Below are 17,878 nucleotides of genomic sequence, written 5' to 3' on the forward strand. Positions count from 1 at the left end.
TAGTTTTAATTTTGAAAAATCTTCAAAACATCCAATTTTAATAAAATAGTTCGTTGTTTTTGAGTTTTTAATTTGATTTCTTTCGTGCGAAGTTATCTTGCTGACACTATTTAAAATTAAAATCATCAAATTTAAAGTGTTGTTATACTGTTTTTGTATAATCTTTCTTCTTCAAATCTTCTGGCAATGATTTTTTCCAGGCGATTCTAGCATAACATAAACAATTACTCTCCCTAAATTAAATGAACTTCATTAAATTAGATACAAAAATTGTTTCTTTTCTTTTGAAGTTTAATCACCTTCGTCTTTGTCTTCGTCTACATCATCATCATCGTTTGTAGTCAAATCCACTTCTTGCATTTTTTCATCGTCACAATCGTGATAATGCCAGATGCATTATCTTATCGTCGTCCTTGTCAAACTTATCATTTTATTATCATCCAAGTTTCTTTGGTGTCTTATCTACCACATCATATCAGAATATTAACCTCGATTTGATAACTTTGTTTTAAATATAAGAATGATATTATTTTAATTTTTTTTTCATTCATTCATTTCTGTTTGAAAATTTTTCAAATCGTTATTAATTAGTAAAATAAAGTTGTTTTTAGAAACATTTATTAATATTTTTTTATACGAGCAGGAATTTTATAATTATTTGTATTATTAACGTCTGTAGTGAAAGAATTATATGCGTTGCTGTTAAAAATTGAAGCAGGGGGTTGTAGTGTTTTTTAATCATTGTTATCGGCCATTAAATGACTAATTAATTCTATCGTAACGTCCAATTTTCAGCTAATTCGATCAAATGTTGTAAAGTCTCTGCTCTCTCGATTCATCCCTATCTCACAATTTTATCACTTTTTAATATTAATCTCATGAATGGAATGGTGAGAATGTGAGCGCGTGTATGTGTATGTGTTTGCGTGTGAGTGTTTTTGTGTGTTGTATGTGTACACGTTTAAGTGTACGTGTTTTTGACAAATTTCACAAATCGTCACCAGACCACACGGCATTCATCAGGATGTCTCATTTGGTCATCACTCTGTCGGTTTATCACTATCTCTGGCAGTTCGGTAGAGGTCGATTTCACAGAAGTAAATAGTAATCCCCTTTTTGAATTTTTAATGTGAAATATGTCTACGCGCATATGTTGAAGGGTTTATGAATTGTTGGGTGAGAATTTGTGTATATGTGTGTGTGTGTGTGTGTTTGTGTGTGTGTGTTTTTGTATGTGTGTGTGTGTGTGGATATGTATGGCTGTGTGTGAGTATGGGTGTGTCTGAATGCGTGTTTATGTAGTTCTGTGTGTGTCTGCTTTCCTCTCGCATCTTCATATTTGTCTATAGATAAATATATTTTTGTCTATTCTAAGTAAATTTTTAGTATAATTCTTCATAATAATTCTATCTCAAATGAAGAGGTATCTAAAATAACAAGATACAAGTTAATTCACTGGACATACCTCTTAGGTACTGGCTGTGATTGGTGGGGATCTCCCTCCCCACCCTGATCAACGTCAATATTGAAAGTTTAATAAACTTTTTTGTTTGGTATTTATCTCCATAGCCAGAAGTTATTTTGCCTAAACAAGTTCAAAAATTAATAACAACTATGATGATAAATCGTCAACATATAATAGCAAATAACCATGTCAGATAGGATATTTATGTAAGGAAAAATGAAAGGTTTAAAAAGCAAAATGATGGATATGAAAATAATTTTCTATACTGTTGTTTTATTTTTTTAAATTGAACTTCTCTCGATTTGACAGCTGAAAAAGTCAAAATTTGAAATATTCTTGAAACCTTCTTTCAGAAAATAGATAGCAAATTTTCCTTCGAAATAATTACAAAGTATTACGGTTGTCTTGAATAACCAGAGGTGACATGCGTGACATCTGTTAGACGGAATGTAAAAGTTTTTGGCAAAATTATGAAATCATTTCCGCACTTGAGAATCTATGCCAGACAACAGAGTGATTTTGAACTACCTCACAGCAGTTTTCAATTTTAATATAGGAGCTACTAGAATTTCAATTTGTTTTTGACATTTTTTCAACAATCATCATCATATAATAACATATAATCATGTCAGATTTCAGATGTATTTTATTTTCATTTATTTTTTTTCATTCAGGTATGATTTTTTACCTTAACAGAAATTTTGTTCTGCTTGCAAAAAACTTTTTCAAATTTTAATGGAAACTAATCCAGCCAAACATCCATAAAGATTACTAATCCTTTTTCAAATCGTTGTTATTTTCATTCAAGGTTATTACAAAATCTGATTAATTTAGAAAAATATCAGGAAAAAATTGTAATTTTTATATTTTTAGGCGCCCACAATCACTAAAACGTTCCATACAAATGAGGCAGAACGTACGTTGTAAATCTAGACAGTAATTGCTAGATTGTAATTACATACAACATCTCACTTAATTTATCGTAAACATATGCAAACATTTCACAAATACAAAATAGCAAATACAGTGAGGTGAGTTTTTTTTTTGTTGTTGTTGTTTTTTTTGTAGGGAAAAACAAACTTCTCGGACTTTCAGCTAACCATTTTTAACGCGTTTTTGATGGAACTATGCAAATAAAAGAGGACATCTGCCATTGATTAGCAATGTTGGAAAAAATTTTGTGCACTGAAAAACAAATGTTCTGGATGGATGGTTGGTTGGTGGTTGTTGTTGTTTTCTGTTTTGTTCGCTTTTTAAGATTAAAATTGACACAGAGTGGAGTGAAAAATGTAAATATGTAGATGCATACAATTTTGAAAAAAAAGTTTGAATTCACGAGCTGATTGCATCACGTATTAACATAAACTTGGTTGCATAACACAAAAATTGAAATTTCAATGATAATTTTTTTTCTCAAAATTTTGCGTTTCTTTTTTTCCAAAACATCAAAAAATATGTCTGCGCATAAGACGTTAAACAAATTCTCTTCTCCAATACTCCAGCAAGCAACATCTGTTGCCTCGTCTAACGGTGAGACAATGTTTTGAGACCACGAGACTTCATCAACATCATTGATCTATGTGCTGTAATCTTTTTTTTCAGTCTAGTCAGACGGGGCGGCAAGATTGTGTGACAGGTTAGGGCCAGGTTGGAATGACCGGATTCAACTGCAGATAGACTCCAGCGATACGCCTGCCTTGTTGAAACAAATAAGTAATTCAATAGGATGAAATAATCATTACGTTAATACTGTTTTTTATCAGAAGAATATTTCAAAACTGAAATCGAAATTTTTCTATTGAATTCAACAGTAAAATTTAAAATTAAATTTAAAATCTGAAATATATAAATAAATTTTATTAAGATAAAAAATTAAAAATATACCTGGGATTGATAATGTGTCTTGAATTTTTTAGCTTTCTTGGAATATGTGTCACTTTAAATATAAACATACTATACGATGTAGTACATGCCTTGATGTGTGTATACATTAAACACTGAACAGCATGTATTGTATCATATATAGATACATGTATGCGTATGTATGTGTGTGTGTGTTTGTATGTGTGTGTTTGTGCGTGTGTGAGTACGTGTGTGTGTGTACATTTGTGCAGGTGTGTATGTAGATGAGTTTTGTGTGTGTGTGTGTGTTCGAGTGTCTGTGTATGTGTGCGTGTAAGTAGATATGTGTTGTTGTGTGTGTAGATGTGTTTGCGTGTGTGTTTGCGTCGGTGTTTTTCATAATTGAGTGGGGAGAATAGAAAAAGAACTGGGACACGCGATAGTAGCATCATTAAGTGGTGAAGTAATTATTAAAATTATCAGGGAACAAATGTTAAGTGATTGCAGTGAGTCAGAATTTAATTACTGTCGTCTCATCATTGATGATGATGACGAAGATGGGTGATGATGTTGATGATGACGATGATAATGATGATAACGATGGTGGTGATGATGACGATGAGGATGACGACGATGATGGTGATGACAATGATGATGATGATGATGATGAATATGGTGGAGTGATAATACGATGATGATGATAATGATGATGATGACTATAGTGGAGTGATAATATGATGACGACCATGATGGGTAATAATGATAATGGTGATAATGACAGTAGAGTGATAAAGTTGACGATGATGATAATGATGAATATGATGATGATAATGAAGGAAGATGACGAAGATTTAAAGTTGTGTGTACGTGCGTGCGTGTGTGTGTACATATGTGTGTGTATGTGTGAGAATGAGAAAGAGAACAAAATAAAACTAGGAAAAGAGAGAGAGAGAAAGAGAAAGAGAGCAAATGAGGCCGGTGACGACGTGTGGATGTGGCCGATTAACAATTCATACCGTTAGTTAATTGCACCGTAGATGAAAGAGCGCTTGACGGGATGTGGCTGATGTTGCCGCTGCTGCTGCTGCTGCTACTGATGATGATGATGATGACGATGATGACGACGATGATGATGATGACGATGATGTTATAATTCACTACTCATTATTACAGTTTAAACAAACTGACTTGGCCACAAATAAAATATTCATAAACATTTTAGAACCTAAAAAATATTTCCACAGGTTCTTTTTTTATTTTTTGCACTGTGAGAAGATTCGGTGAAAAAGAGAATTATGACGACTGTCATCCGAACTTTCGAGATAATTAATTCGTCACCATTCTAATGATTCATAACTTGAAAGACTACCAATCACACGAAGAAATATCTACAACTCTAAATATTAATCACCTAGCAGATTTTATTTATTACTCAACAATCACTTAGTTTATATTCATTTAATTCATTTGTTGGATTTATGTAGCTGATATATCTTATCATATTATTATTATATATATAATTATTTGTGATTGATGTCACATTCTATCTCATTTTATATATTTGAAATTCTTTGTATAACTATGTTCTTCTTAGTTACGAGCAACAAGTTTTTAGTGTGCCCAACTTAATACATTTATATCTGACTTCTGATTCGTTTACCTTCTCACAGATATCGCTGGCGGTATATTTTTAATGCAATATAAACACAACAATTTTCACAAAGTATATACTAACCAGTGTCCATTCTAAGCCTTTGTTTTTCATGATACTAAACAACAAATATTTCTATTACAGCAATGTCATTTCATAGGCCACATACTCCATATTATTCTAATTTTTTTTAAATAAGTTTAAAATTGACCAAAATCACCACTGCTGTCTCAAACTACTCTTACATATAAAATGATTTTTGCCCCAAAGAAATTGCTACTCATTACTATAATAGTGGTTGTAACGGCGCGTGCAATGGTGTAGTGGTTAAGGTGACTGGCATTGCTGGCGCAGTGTCCGGGTTCGAATGTAAAGAAATCCCAGTTTATCACGTGCAAAAAGTGTGTGATACCAGATACCATGACAGCAACTACTGCAGAGTAATGATAGTTAATGTGATTAATGTCCTCAGCGCAATTACATCAACTGAGTCAACATGGAAAGGGAAATAGATTGCTGTGATTTGCTGGCCAAACATGTCGTAGGTTAGAAAATAATGATGTCATTTTTATAGGACGGTGTTTGGTTAAAATGTTTTTTTTCTGGAGTAAGTTTTTTGGTTGGTTGGTTGGTTTCGGGTGTATAGAATGTTTCTTGTTCAATATGCCATAAGTTTTTATGTTAAAGATGCTGTGAGGTTGTTGTTGAAGATGCTGTGAGGTTGTTGTTGAGGATGTTTTGAGGTTGTTGTTGAAGACGTTGTAAAGTTGTTGTAGATGTTGTAAGTATGTTGTTGAAGATGTTGTAAAGTTGTTGTAGATGTTGTAAGTATGTTGTTGAAGATGTTGTAAAGTTGTTGTAGATGTTGTAAGTTTGTTGTTGAAGAGGTTGTTGTTTGTGTTCATGCGATTGCTCACTCAGAAAAAAAAATTTTAGAGTAATGCTTGAAAGTTTTATATGTACGTTGACATTCTTGCAATGCGAAACGATATTTTGTACTGAGAGAAAAATCAGAGTTTATTTGGCGTTAAAATGTGGCTGAGTTGCATGTTTTACCATTGTGAGGATGTTTCTTTGCTAGTCTGGAGTTTCGTAGTTTGTATATTTTGGAAGTTTGCTTTTTATTTTACTTGCTCTTATTAGTAGTTTTGTCGATTTTTTGTAAAAACTTTGTTGAAATTTTATAAAAAAAACATAATTGAACCGAAAGTTATTCCTAAATTTTATCATCATAACAGATGGTTTTGTGTTGCTGCTGTAGTTACTCTTCTATTCATTTCACTCTTCTACTTATCTTGTTTTCAGTAGGGCTTGGCACGAAAGCATTGGCTTTGTTTGTTGTCCTGCTCGCATCGTTCAAATGACCAGCCGTCAGGATCATCGCCAGGCTTCTGCGTTCACTTCGCCCCATGTTTACTTAACGTTATTTCTCATTAGGAATTTCTACAGGCAATGGAAAAAACACTTTTGCCTGGAACAAAAATTGGAAAAATGCAGGAATAATTATCTTTTAGGCTGGCTACAGCGAGAAAGACCAATTCCATAAATAATGAACGTATTATTTGTAACATTAATTTAATTACATTCACTATAACTGGAAAATTTTTGCAATTTCATAACTTAAATCATAAAAAAATGCAACAAGTTAAATAGGACTCAATAGAACAATACCATGTCTGGACACAACAAGCATATATAATGCATAACACAGACGAACCAACTGTCTAGACAAGAGAGATCGCGCGATAACATTCACACAAACACACACACACAAAGTCACACACAAGTTCACACACACACATACACAGTCACACACACGTACACACAAACAGACACACGTACACAAACAACAGCCACGAATTATTCACACAGGACAGACAAAAAATAATTAATGGCACATTATCTGAATGATGAGGTAGTGATAACTTGATGACCCGGACTAAATGGTCATTTGTAACGTTCCCAGAGCCAACAGGAGACATCTTTATTAAAAATTTTTTTTAACAGGCTCGCTGGAAATATTGGGAGTGCACGTTTGCGTGAGTTTCAGCGCATACAAATTCAGTAATAATATATCTTGAAGTGTTTTCTCATTTACCATGTTCATTTTCTTCCTGTGAGACATATTTAATTATTTTTTAAAAATTATTTTCAAAAAGTTGGTAAACTCAACAGCTTAAAGTTTCATTTCGGATGAACTTCATATTACACTGCTTGGAATATACATTTCAATGGGACTTTTATGAAATTTGATTTATTTTTTAGACAAAATATAAATACATCAACTTATATAGTATAAATATTTATATAAAAGTATAAATACATACATTTAATATTTCCTCAATTATTTTTTATAACTTGTTTAATCATTTTACAAAACGAAACGAAACGAAACGAAATTTCTATACACAACACACACACACCAAACGAAACAAAACTTCTATACACAACACACACACACACACACACACACACACACACACACACACACACACACACACACATACATATACGGCTTAATACGCGTGGTATATTTTCACTCGGGAAGCCAGGGCTGATGATGTTCGCTTCGTACCGCGCGATAATTATTTGTTTGCGAGAGAGAGAGAGAGGGAGGGAGAGCCAGGCTAGTAGTCGGAAGATGGATGGAGCGAATGAGCAAATGACGATATGAAAATGAATGAATGTCGGCCAGTGACGTCATCAATAAATCAAATTATCATCAACTCTCTTTCTCTTTTCTCTCTCTCTCTCTCTCTCTCTATATATATATATATATATATATATATATAGATATATATATATATATATATATATATATATATATATATATATATATATAAGCATTAATGATGCATGAATTAAAAATAATAATAACAATAACAATAATAATAACAGTAATAATAATAAAATAATAATAAAGCTCACATTAATAGTAATAACAATACTACTAATAATAATAATGATGCCATGTAATTGCCACAGTTCTACGTGTGTACAGTTTGTAATTAACAATACTTTATTGGGTTGGACAGTCTTTACTTTACTATCCATGTGTTATATATATATATATATATATATAAAGAGAGAGAGAAGGAGAGAGAGAGAGAAAGAGAAGAAATAAAGAGAAAGAGAGTTATAGTTGATTGCAAAAAAGTATGATGGCGAAGTCCAATTTGTAATATGATAAAAGACAGTGTTAACCATCCTTTATTTTGTGGTACATGGGTTAGGTTTCACCGTGCAATGAGGTTTCTACCTTTTTATCTGAGAGTCTTTAAATGGAACTTTGGAGCGTTGATACGATCTTCCACCTACATACTTTTCAAATTTTAATCCATTAACTTTTTTATTTAATTAATAAAATTTATTATTTTTTTTATGAAAGTAGTAGTAGTTTAGTAGTAGTAGTAGTAGTAGTAGTACTAGTAGTAATAGTAGTAGTAGTAGTAGTAGTAGTAGTAGTAGTAGTAGTAATAGTAGTAGTAGTATTAGTAATAGTAGTAGTAGTAGTAGTAGTAGTAGTAGTAATAATAATAGTAGTAGTAGTAGCAAAAGCAGTAGTAAAAGTAGTAATCGTAGCAGTAGTGGTAGTAGTAGCAACTCTAATTAACTAAGGTAGAACATGATATTATTTAAAAATCTTAGCAATCTAGCATAATAGAAAAAAATTTTCCAAAAATAAATTTTTTTTGAAAAAAATGTATCAACTTGTATCTCCCACAAAAGCGTGTATCATTCGTCGCCTGCATGCGACTGTTGGCTTCTGTCAGTCGCTATAGCAACCACGTGTCGCTAGCTGTCATGGAGACAATCGTAACAATCAATGCCACGAGTCTTGCGTTGTAATAGTAGGTAGGTGGGTAGAAGGTAGGTAGGATGGTAGGTAAGTAGGTAGGTAGGTAGGTAGGTAGGTAGGTAGGTAGGTAGGTAGGTAGGTAGGTAGGTAGGTAAGTAGCTAGGTAGGTAGGTAGGTAGGTAGGCAGGCAGGTTGGTAGGTAGGCAGGTAGGTAGGTAGGTAGGTAGGTAGGTAGGTAGGCAGGTAGGTAGGTAGGTAGGTAGGTAGGTACTTGCCAACTAATAATGTCTATGATGATCTAAATGACGATGAAGACGTTGATGATTTTGGTGTTGATATTGATAATGACGATGATGACGATGATGATGACGATGATGATGACGGTGATGATGACGATGATGATGCATGCGTCAGTAATAAAGTACTTCCTACCATTGCCTGTGTTCTGAATTTCATTCCCTTGCAATCAAACTACGAGATGATGACGACAACGATGATGATGATGATGATGATGAGGATGGTGAAGAAGAAGAAGATGATGGTGATGATGATAATGATGAAGAAGATGAAGATGATGATGATGATGATGATGACGGTGATCAATACGATGATAATTATTCGATTGTAGACAAATTAAAACCTTCAGATAATTAGTATTTATCTTAACGATAATACAGGTTTTACGAAGAAATAATACAAATCATCCAAACAGATTTAAATTATTTTCAAAACATTTTATTACATTTATAACTGAAAATGTTTCATCTATCTTATAAGAAATATAGAGATATAACAAACTCTAAGTTCAATGGTTAACAAACGCTCTATGATATTTTGTCGTAATGTTTCTCGTAGAACCTGTATTGCGAGTAAGTAGATGACTGTGTGATTTAATTTGTGGCTTTTCACGTGATGACTCAATGGTTAAATGTGCCTGGTCTTGCTGCTGCAGTGACTGGGTTAGAATACAAAGAGATCTCCGCCTATCATGTGCAATGTGTATGATGCGTAGTTTATGAATACGCTGTGTGTGTGTGTTTGAAAACCCTTAAGCAAGCGCAAAAGAGTAAGTCACTTGTAACATTTTTTTTCAACCTTTACATGATATTGTGGAGAAAGAATGATAATAAAGTGGTTATGACGGTTTGAATTAAATGCTGAATAATATCCATCTAACCGTGCATTCTGGTGTGGAATATAAATTACTAAATGATGAGAAAAATATCAATTACGTGTAGGTATATGTGTGTGTGTTTGTGTGTGTGTGTGTGTGTGTGTGTGTGTGTGTGTGTGTGTGTGTGTGTGTGTGTGTGTGTGTATGATGTTAAAATGAAACTAGTCATAAAAAATATTGAAAACCATAATAACAAAATAAGTAGTAACAGTGTTGTTTGTTTGTATATGTGTTTGTGTGTGTGTATCTCTCTCTCTCTCTCTCTCTCTCTCTCTCTCTCTCTCTCTCTCTCTCTCTCTCTCTCTCTCTCTCTCTCTCTCTCTCTCTCTCTCTATCCTCTTTGTATGTGTGTGTGTCTAAATTTAAAATAAAACTTGCTTTAAAAAAAGTAAAAAGAATTACAGAATAAGCAAACAACTTGTAATGAAGAAAATGCCTGGTCTCAAATGAATAAATGATCAATGGATATTTTTACTTGTACAATTTTGAAAAGGAAACTTTTGAATTGAATACAAAAAAAATGATGGAATAATTTTGAAATGGAAAAAAAATTGAATTAATTGCAATAAATATCCATAAATCGGAAGCACGATTAACAAATGAACAAACAAACAAACAAACAAATGAACAAATTAATGAATGAACAAACGTATGAACATATGGGAAACGAACGAACGAACGTAGAAACCAATGAACGAATGAACACCGGACACGCACGAATGCCTGAGGCGGATCAGCGTTTGTAGTCATTCACCTTCATCATTTACATCATCATCTTCATTATCTTCATCAGCATCTACATCTTCTTCTTCGTCATTCTCATAATCTACATTATTTTTTCTCATCATTTTTATAATCTTTACCATCTTCATCATCTTCACCATCAGCATCATTGTCTGCTGCACTTCCTCCATCATCGCTCCCATCTGCGTACGTTCATACTTTCAATGTCATTATAATCATTGTTATTTGCGTCATCTGTATCTGTCTTCATCATCTTCAGTATCTAGATCACCATCCACATCGCCATGCCCCCCATCATCGTCAACTCCATCATCACCACCTTTCCTGCATGCCAGCATTAATCTTTCCAGCAATAAACAACTTCGATCACGTGTTGTCGAAACTTTTCCACGAGCTTATCGCATCACGAATAATGACGTCACTGACGTCAGGCTTAATCCAATTAAAATTGGATTTGCCAAAAAACAAGGTTGAAATAAGTTTAGAAATCTTTATTTATGCTCGAAAGAATAGTTTTTGTTTTTGAAATTATTTTATTCCTCAGAGAACTCCTTTTTGTGACACAACTTTAAGGTGAAAAAATTTGTTGTGAGCTTTTGGTTTCTTGATGGCAATTTTTGAAATAATAATAAACCTGAGCTCAAGACTTAGTTTAGTTGTGCGTTAGTTTGTACGTTTAATTATGTAGATATAAATGGGTTTGTGTTCTTGTGCAAAACCAGATTTGTCTATTTTACTGCAATTGCTTTAATTTTCAAAATTTGAAATAATTCTCAAGATTTGGTATATTTATCCATCCATCCATCCATCCATCCATCCATCCATCCATCCATCCATCCATCCATCCGTCCATCCATCCATCAATTACATTACTCACCTTACCGAGTCGGAGTTACGTATTATTGGTACGTTAACAATTGACCAAACAATCCAACTCTACAATGGCAAACATGAATCATGCAGCCATAAATCACAAAGGGAATGAAAACATGAAAAAAAGTACCCCAGTTAAAGATTCCAGTAAAGTGATTTTGACAGAAAATACTCGAGCATCATGAGCGCTTAAACTGCGTGCGTAAGGAGCAATAACAATTTGGTGCTTCTTATCGAATGGGCGCATGCAGATGGCCCTACGTACTGCAATGGTACTTCTTGTTCTAACTCAATGAGGCGAGTTTGCATTTGTTCAAGTGAGTGATAAATGAATGAGTGGGTGGATGGATGGGTGGGTGGATGGATGGATGGATGGATGGATGGATGGACGGACGGACGGACGGACCGACGGATGGATGGATGGACGGATGGATGGATAGATGAATGGATAGTTAGATGAATGGATGAGTATCTGAATATCTGGATAGATAGACAGATGGCCAGAAAGGCAGACAAATGAATGAACAGATGGAAAGAGAAAATAAAATTTTCTATGATTTAACTCCCATGAATGCATTAATTTTACTTTTCCGCTAAAAATAATGTTTTATTGAAACACAAAATTCCGTTAAAATATTCATGGACTGTCTTTATGAAGTTAAGTTAATTTGGTAGCGCTTCTAAAAATGGCTCGAATCTGCAAATTTTAAATAAACGCTTTAAAATATTTCAAACAGTCTGCGTCTAATTTTATTATCATCAATTCGATCATGAGTTTATCACCAAAAAAAATATGTGAAATAAAATGAAAACATTTATTTGAAAAAAAAATTTTAGGTTGACGTTATTGCAAGAAAAGTTTTGATAAAATGACAACCTGAAAGGTACAAAAATTTTGACAAACGAAAAAAATTAAATTAAATTTTGAATTTATTTGATGAATTTTTTTAACTTTGTAAGAAAAATTGTTTATGGTATGAGTAAGTAAACATGAATTCAAACTAATAACTATATAATTTTATTAGTTTAAGGATATATTTAATTATTCGTTCATTCATTTTAATATGAGTTTTACTTTACTGTGAAAATATATCCACGAAATTAGTGATGGATTTACATGGGTTCGTCCAGGATGGCCAGGATGGACCATGGCCATATTTACGTTAAATTTAGTCGGTATATTATAATAAATTTTGAATATTTAATATTTAACTTTCTGGTGATACTTTTATCGTATGCATGATATTTTTAAAATTAATGAAAGACTTGACAAAATGACAAAATACAGCTCTGCAAGAAAGAAAAATGACAGATTTTTCATAAAAAATAGCCCTCACATCATAGTTTTCACACACCTTGGTCAAAATTAAAACCTGGATTTGTCTCCATCACTTGCTAGTAGTCTAAATTAATTATCAACAACTAAATCTGAAATGCGTTTCCATTTTATCATTTTTTTTTAGCTAGAAAAATTTGGAAAAAATTGAATTTATATTTGAAAAGATCAAGTAATTTTTAGAGATGAGTTTTCTTTTGAAATTTTAATGTTTATAAAATTGAAATTAATTTTAATAAATGCGCGTCTGTGGTTATTAACATCAAAAATTCATCAAGCAGATTGTATCGCCAAAATGATTCTATTTGTCTTTTTTGTAATAGATTTCTTTAGAATTGAAAAGCGATTCGTTTAAATTCAGAGATAATTTAAGATTTGATTACAAATCGAAACAAAATTATTTTATTTCACATGGTCTTGATATTTATTTTTTTTTTATAAAGTAACATTTTGATCAAATTTCGGTAATTTAAAGCACCACTTTTGAAGTTTTGTACTGCGTCAACTGAATTGATTTGCAATGAATAAAATAAAAACCAACAAATGAAAATTACTTCTCGATGATTCTTACAAAAATCAGAAATCCATGAAAATATTTAGCGAATAAAGTTAAGTGATATTTAAGTGTTGTAGCATGTATACATCAATAAATTACTAACATACTAACCAAGTCATAAAATACCTGCTAAAATATTTAGCATGTTTGGCAGGCAAATATGCAAACACATAAAAACATCATTACCTTCAACCCAAACACTTCCATATCACGTGGGATGGCTTGCCTATGACGAGCCAGATTCTGTGGCCGAGTTCCTCCTACTAAGTGATATGTAATCAACTGCTGGTAAGTTCACTCAATTTGTACGCTTAATGTATGCACACCGTCATATTTGGTTTTATTCTAAACATTTGAATAATTACAAAGTAGGAATAAAACTGTCAAAGAAACTTTGTTAAAAGTTCATGGTCCAATTTTTCAAAAATTTATTTGCAACATTCAAATGACATTTTTGATTCGCTTTCAAATCAATCATAAAACAGCACAACAAATAATTAATTCTGTAGTGACTGTGAAAATGGGTGGACAGAGTGTAAATATAAATGAAAAACATCACAAAATACAAGAAACTAATCATGACGATGAAGGATGATACATCGCGCAGACACACATGATATAAGCTAAACACATGGAGAATATAAACAGAATATAAACGAAGCATCATCCCATTTCATCAGAGATTATTGCTCTATATATCTACATTAAGTTGCTCACTGCCCTATGTTTAACGTTCATTGCATGCATTGTGGCCCGTGTCAATTACGCGTAGGTGTGTTTTCCATCGAATGAGATTTAATAGCAGAGTTCCATATAATCACTTTCTGATTTTTGCAGAAGCACGTTGTTCACAAAATTAAATTAAAATTTGAGAGCAACTTGTATGAAAAAGTTTTTTTATTGGGACCAGACGCGTTGGCCATTAAAAATAAACAAAAACAGCCAAAACATGAAATAAAATAAAATCTATTTCGCACTTCTGACACTTCTGAAACAATTGATGAAACCTGCAAATGACAACCGCAGCTAAATCAGAAGCAAAAGTAATTCTTCTCAAATTCCTGAGTTGAAATTTATTGTAGGATGGTGCTCGTTTATTTCGTTTAAAGGATAAATCTAATTCAGGCTGCTGGGTTCTGACGTTCGAGTTGGCAACTACGCTGGCTAATTTATTGGCATTTCATTGAGGCAATTAAAATACTGCGGCGAGGTTTTTATTTATTTGGAAAATTTTATTAAAATAATTTATTTTTATTTTTCTTTTTTAGTTTTGTCATTTATATTTCGATATTTTCATCAGCGTTACTTGATTAACATGATTAATTTTTACGACAGTAACACTGAGGACGTCAAACTATTTTGTTCTTATTTTTTAATTATAAAAAGTTTGGATGAATAATTCACGTAGCGTATTTGGCAGTGGAGGCAAGTTTGGCATATAAATAGGTAACAATAAGATTTGATGAAGAAGAGTCTCTCTATGTGTGTGTGTGTGTGTGTGTGTGTGTGTGTGTGTGTGTGTGTGTGTGTACATTGGTGTGTGTTTGTGTGTGTGTTTGTTTGTGTGTTTGTCTGTGTGTGGGCGTGTGTGTTTGCATGTGTGTCTGTCAGTCTCTGTGTGTCTACCCATGTAAACAAATGCACACAGTGTAAGTAATATGGTATGATCAATTGCGAATATGCGTATTTCGTTTTTAAGGACTTGATTGTTTTAACCGATTTAGATTAGATAAACCGTTAATAAATTTCAATCTGACAAGAGTCATGAATAATAATTATGTTTCAAATTTTATTATTATTATTATTATTATTATTATTAGAGTTAAAAATTGTTTAAATGTTGATGAAAGTTGGAAAAATCGACAACAAATAAAACCTTCGTTTCTGCTTCGAAAAATATTTATTTGTCTGCAGGAATTGCGGTACTTTTGTGTAAGATTTCCAAACCTCCGCTGTTGTGTATGCCTGTTTGAACGAATGTCTGCGTGCGTGTACGTGTAAAAGTTTGTATATGCGTGTGTGTCGTTGTCACTCCTTGTTCTAAAATATTTTTGATGAACATCTTCTTCAACTTATGTGCTCTTATCCTCCAAATTTCTTCAGATAATTGGGCCTCTGACGGTAAAAAATATTTCCCAGGTTGTCTGTGTTACTATTCCTCATAAAAATTTATCTTTACAGGTCGGAGGCACAAAATGTTTTCCAGTCCATTGGGAGATTTTTCAAGAAACATCAGCTTAATTTCTGCTTGTTCTGACATTCATCATCTTGCAAATCTACCCGTGCCTATAGATCTAACATTCAAGCTGGCAATCTCCAATGACATGCAGTTGATTTATGGCTTTTTTTTTCACCGTATACAAAAAAAAATTTGCATTGATAAATTTTGCTGTAGAAATTTGTTTTTTGTTATGATAGATTCGTATCAGCGTATAATATGACTAGCTTTATCTCGATTTCTTGAATCTTCAACAGAGGAAATATTCGAGCTAACACTTTTAAATTATGAAATTTTTACTGATCCAACAGGTCAATTTCATTTGTAAAATGCTTTCTCTGAAGAACTTTCAAACTTCATGTTTCTGGATTGATTTAATTACTTGTTATGGAAAATTCTTTTGAAATATTAATTATATTTTTGAAGAAATAAAAATTATATCTGTAGTTTTTATATTAAAAAAGTTGACACGACTTTGACAGATGTGTAGACAGAATGAGTCATTTAAATGTCGTATCTGAAACAAAATGAAAAATTTCGTCCCCTGAGGGTATTTGCATTGCAGTGGATGAATATTATTGCGAATTAAAATTGTTGAGTTGTTGTTGGTCACCACTATCCATCATACTCTGAAATTATTTGGCGTTTAGCTTCCATGCATAGTTGAAGGTTTTTGTTTATCACAAATTCGTTTTAAGTATATTTGTGCAGTTATGTTTTTCGAAATGTGTGTGTGTGTATGTGTGTGTGTGTGTGTGTGTGTGTGTTTGTGTTTGTGTTTGTGTGTGTGTGTGTGTGTGTGTGTGTGTGTGTGTGGAAACGTTCTAGTATTGCTTATACATCTATTTATATCCCCCCCTAATTGACGTATATTGCAAAAAAGAATCGTATAAATTAGATTAGCAGCATGATTTAACGAATTGGCAGCTGCTTCTTTGTAAATAATCCACCACATCTTCCGAGCCTTCAATGAAATACTAATCTAATTAAGTTAATACTATTGATTTTCTTCCCGTTATTCCTTTGTTTGGCAGTTGCTCCGTGTCGACGATTGCGTGATGAATCAGTTTTTGTTGCAGTGTTCGATTTTATGCCTTGAATTCAAAAATTGTTGGTCTATACTCGCAGTTGAGAAATTGTTTTTGCGATTTTTTAAACATCACAATTTCTTAGCAGCGGTCTTATTTGGTAAACTATTACAACCTACTACTTTCTGCTACTACTAATGCTATTTCTGCTGCTGCTACTACTACTACTACTACTACTACTACTACTACTACTACTACCACTACTACTACTACTACTGCTACTAATACAACAACAACAACTACTATTACTACTACTGCTACTACTACTACTACTACTACTACTACTACTACTACTATTACTACTACTACTACTACTACTACTACTACTACTACTACTACTACTACTATTGCCACTGCTACTACAAAAATATTTTGTTCTTTTGGGGGTCTAATAAATCGTATTGTATTCTATTGTATTGCATTGTAAATTTTGAATGATTTTCCAAAAAACCAAATAAAATTAATTTACTTATATTATGACAGAGATGTTTTATATACAAATAATTAATAATATTAGTTAGGAAAAAATTGCCCATATTAAACTGTACTTCTATCTGTTCTTATCTTCACGCTTGCTTGGATCAAATGAACGTCAGCCAGTCGAGGATGAAAATGAAATTAATAATCATAGAAGGAATAATATACTGTTATTTTTAACAATACTTGCTCCTACTACTACATGCATACATACATACATACATTTTTCCAAATATTCCTTCCGATCAACCGAGCGCAATTTATTTTTTATCCCGACCACAAAGTTGGTGACGGGTTCCCGCAACTTTGCAGTTCTTGGTCCGGTTGTTTGGAATGGTTTACCTCCTTACTTAGGTGACCCTAACCTATCATATTTACAATTTCGAAGTCAACTTAAAACTTATTTATTTGCACAATGAATGTCCGTCTTATTTGTCTATGATTTAGTAGCGCTTTTGACATTCAACAATAAAAAAGCGCTGTAAATAAATTTCCGTAATAATAATACATATATACATACATACATACATACATACATACATACATACATACATACATACATACATACATACATACATACATACATACATACATACATACATACATACATACATACATACATACATACATACATACATACATACATATATACGAA

The 17,878-nt window shown here is 32.6% G+C and overlaps 1 protein-coding gene across 1 annotated transcript; it reads right to left on the reverse strand.

Annotated features, from left to right (window-relative positions):
* Positions 1–997: 997 nt before the first annotated feature.
* HELRODRAFT_174706 (hypothetical protein) lies at positions 998–6,369 on the reverse strand (the record flags this gene model as incomplete). Its single annotated transcript, XM_009022134.1, has 5 exons — positions 998–1,140; positions 1,466–1,585; positions 2,995–3,157; positions 5,204–5,391; positions 6,249–6,369. The coding sequence occupies 5 exons, from the start codon at positions 6,367–6,369 to the stop codon at positions 998–1,000; spliced, it is 735 nt and encodes a 244-aa protein (XP_009020382.1).
* Positions 6,370–17,878: the final 11,509 nt, after the last annotated feature.

The sequence above is a fragment of the Helobdella robusta genome (genome assembly GCF_000326865.2).
Source record: "Helobdella robusta unplaced genomic scaffold HELROscaffold_30, whole genome shotgun sequence".
In the NCBI taxonomy this organism is placed as follows: domain Eukaryota; kingdom Metazoa; phylum Annelida; class Clitellata; order Rhynchobdellida; family Glossiphoniidae; genus Helobdella; species Helobdella robusta.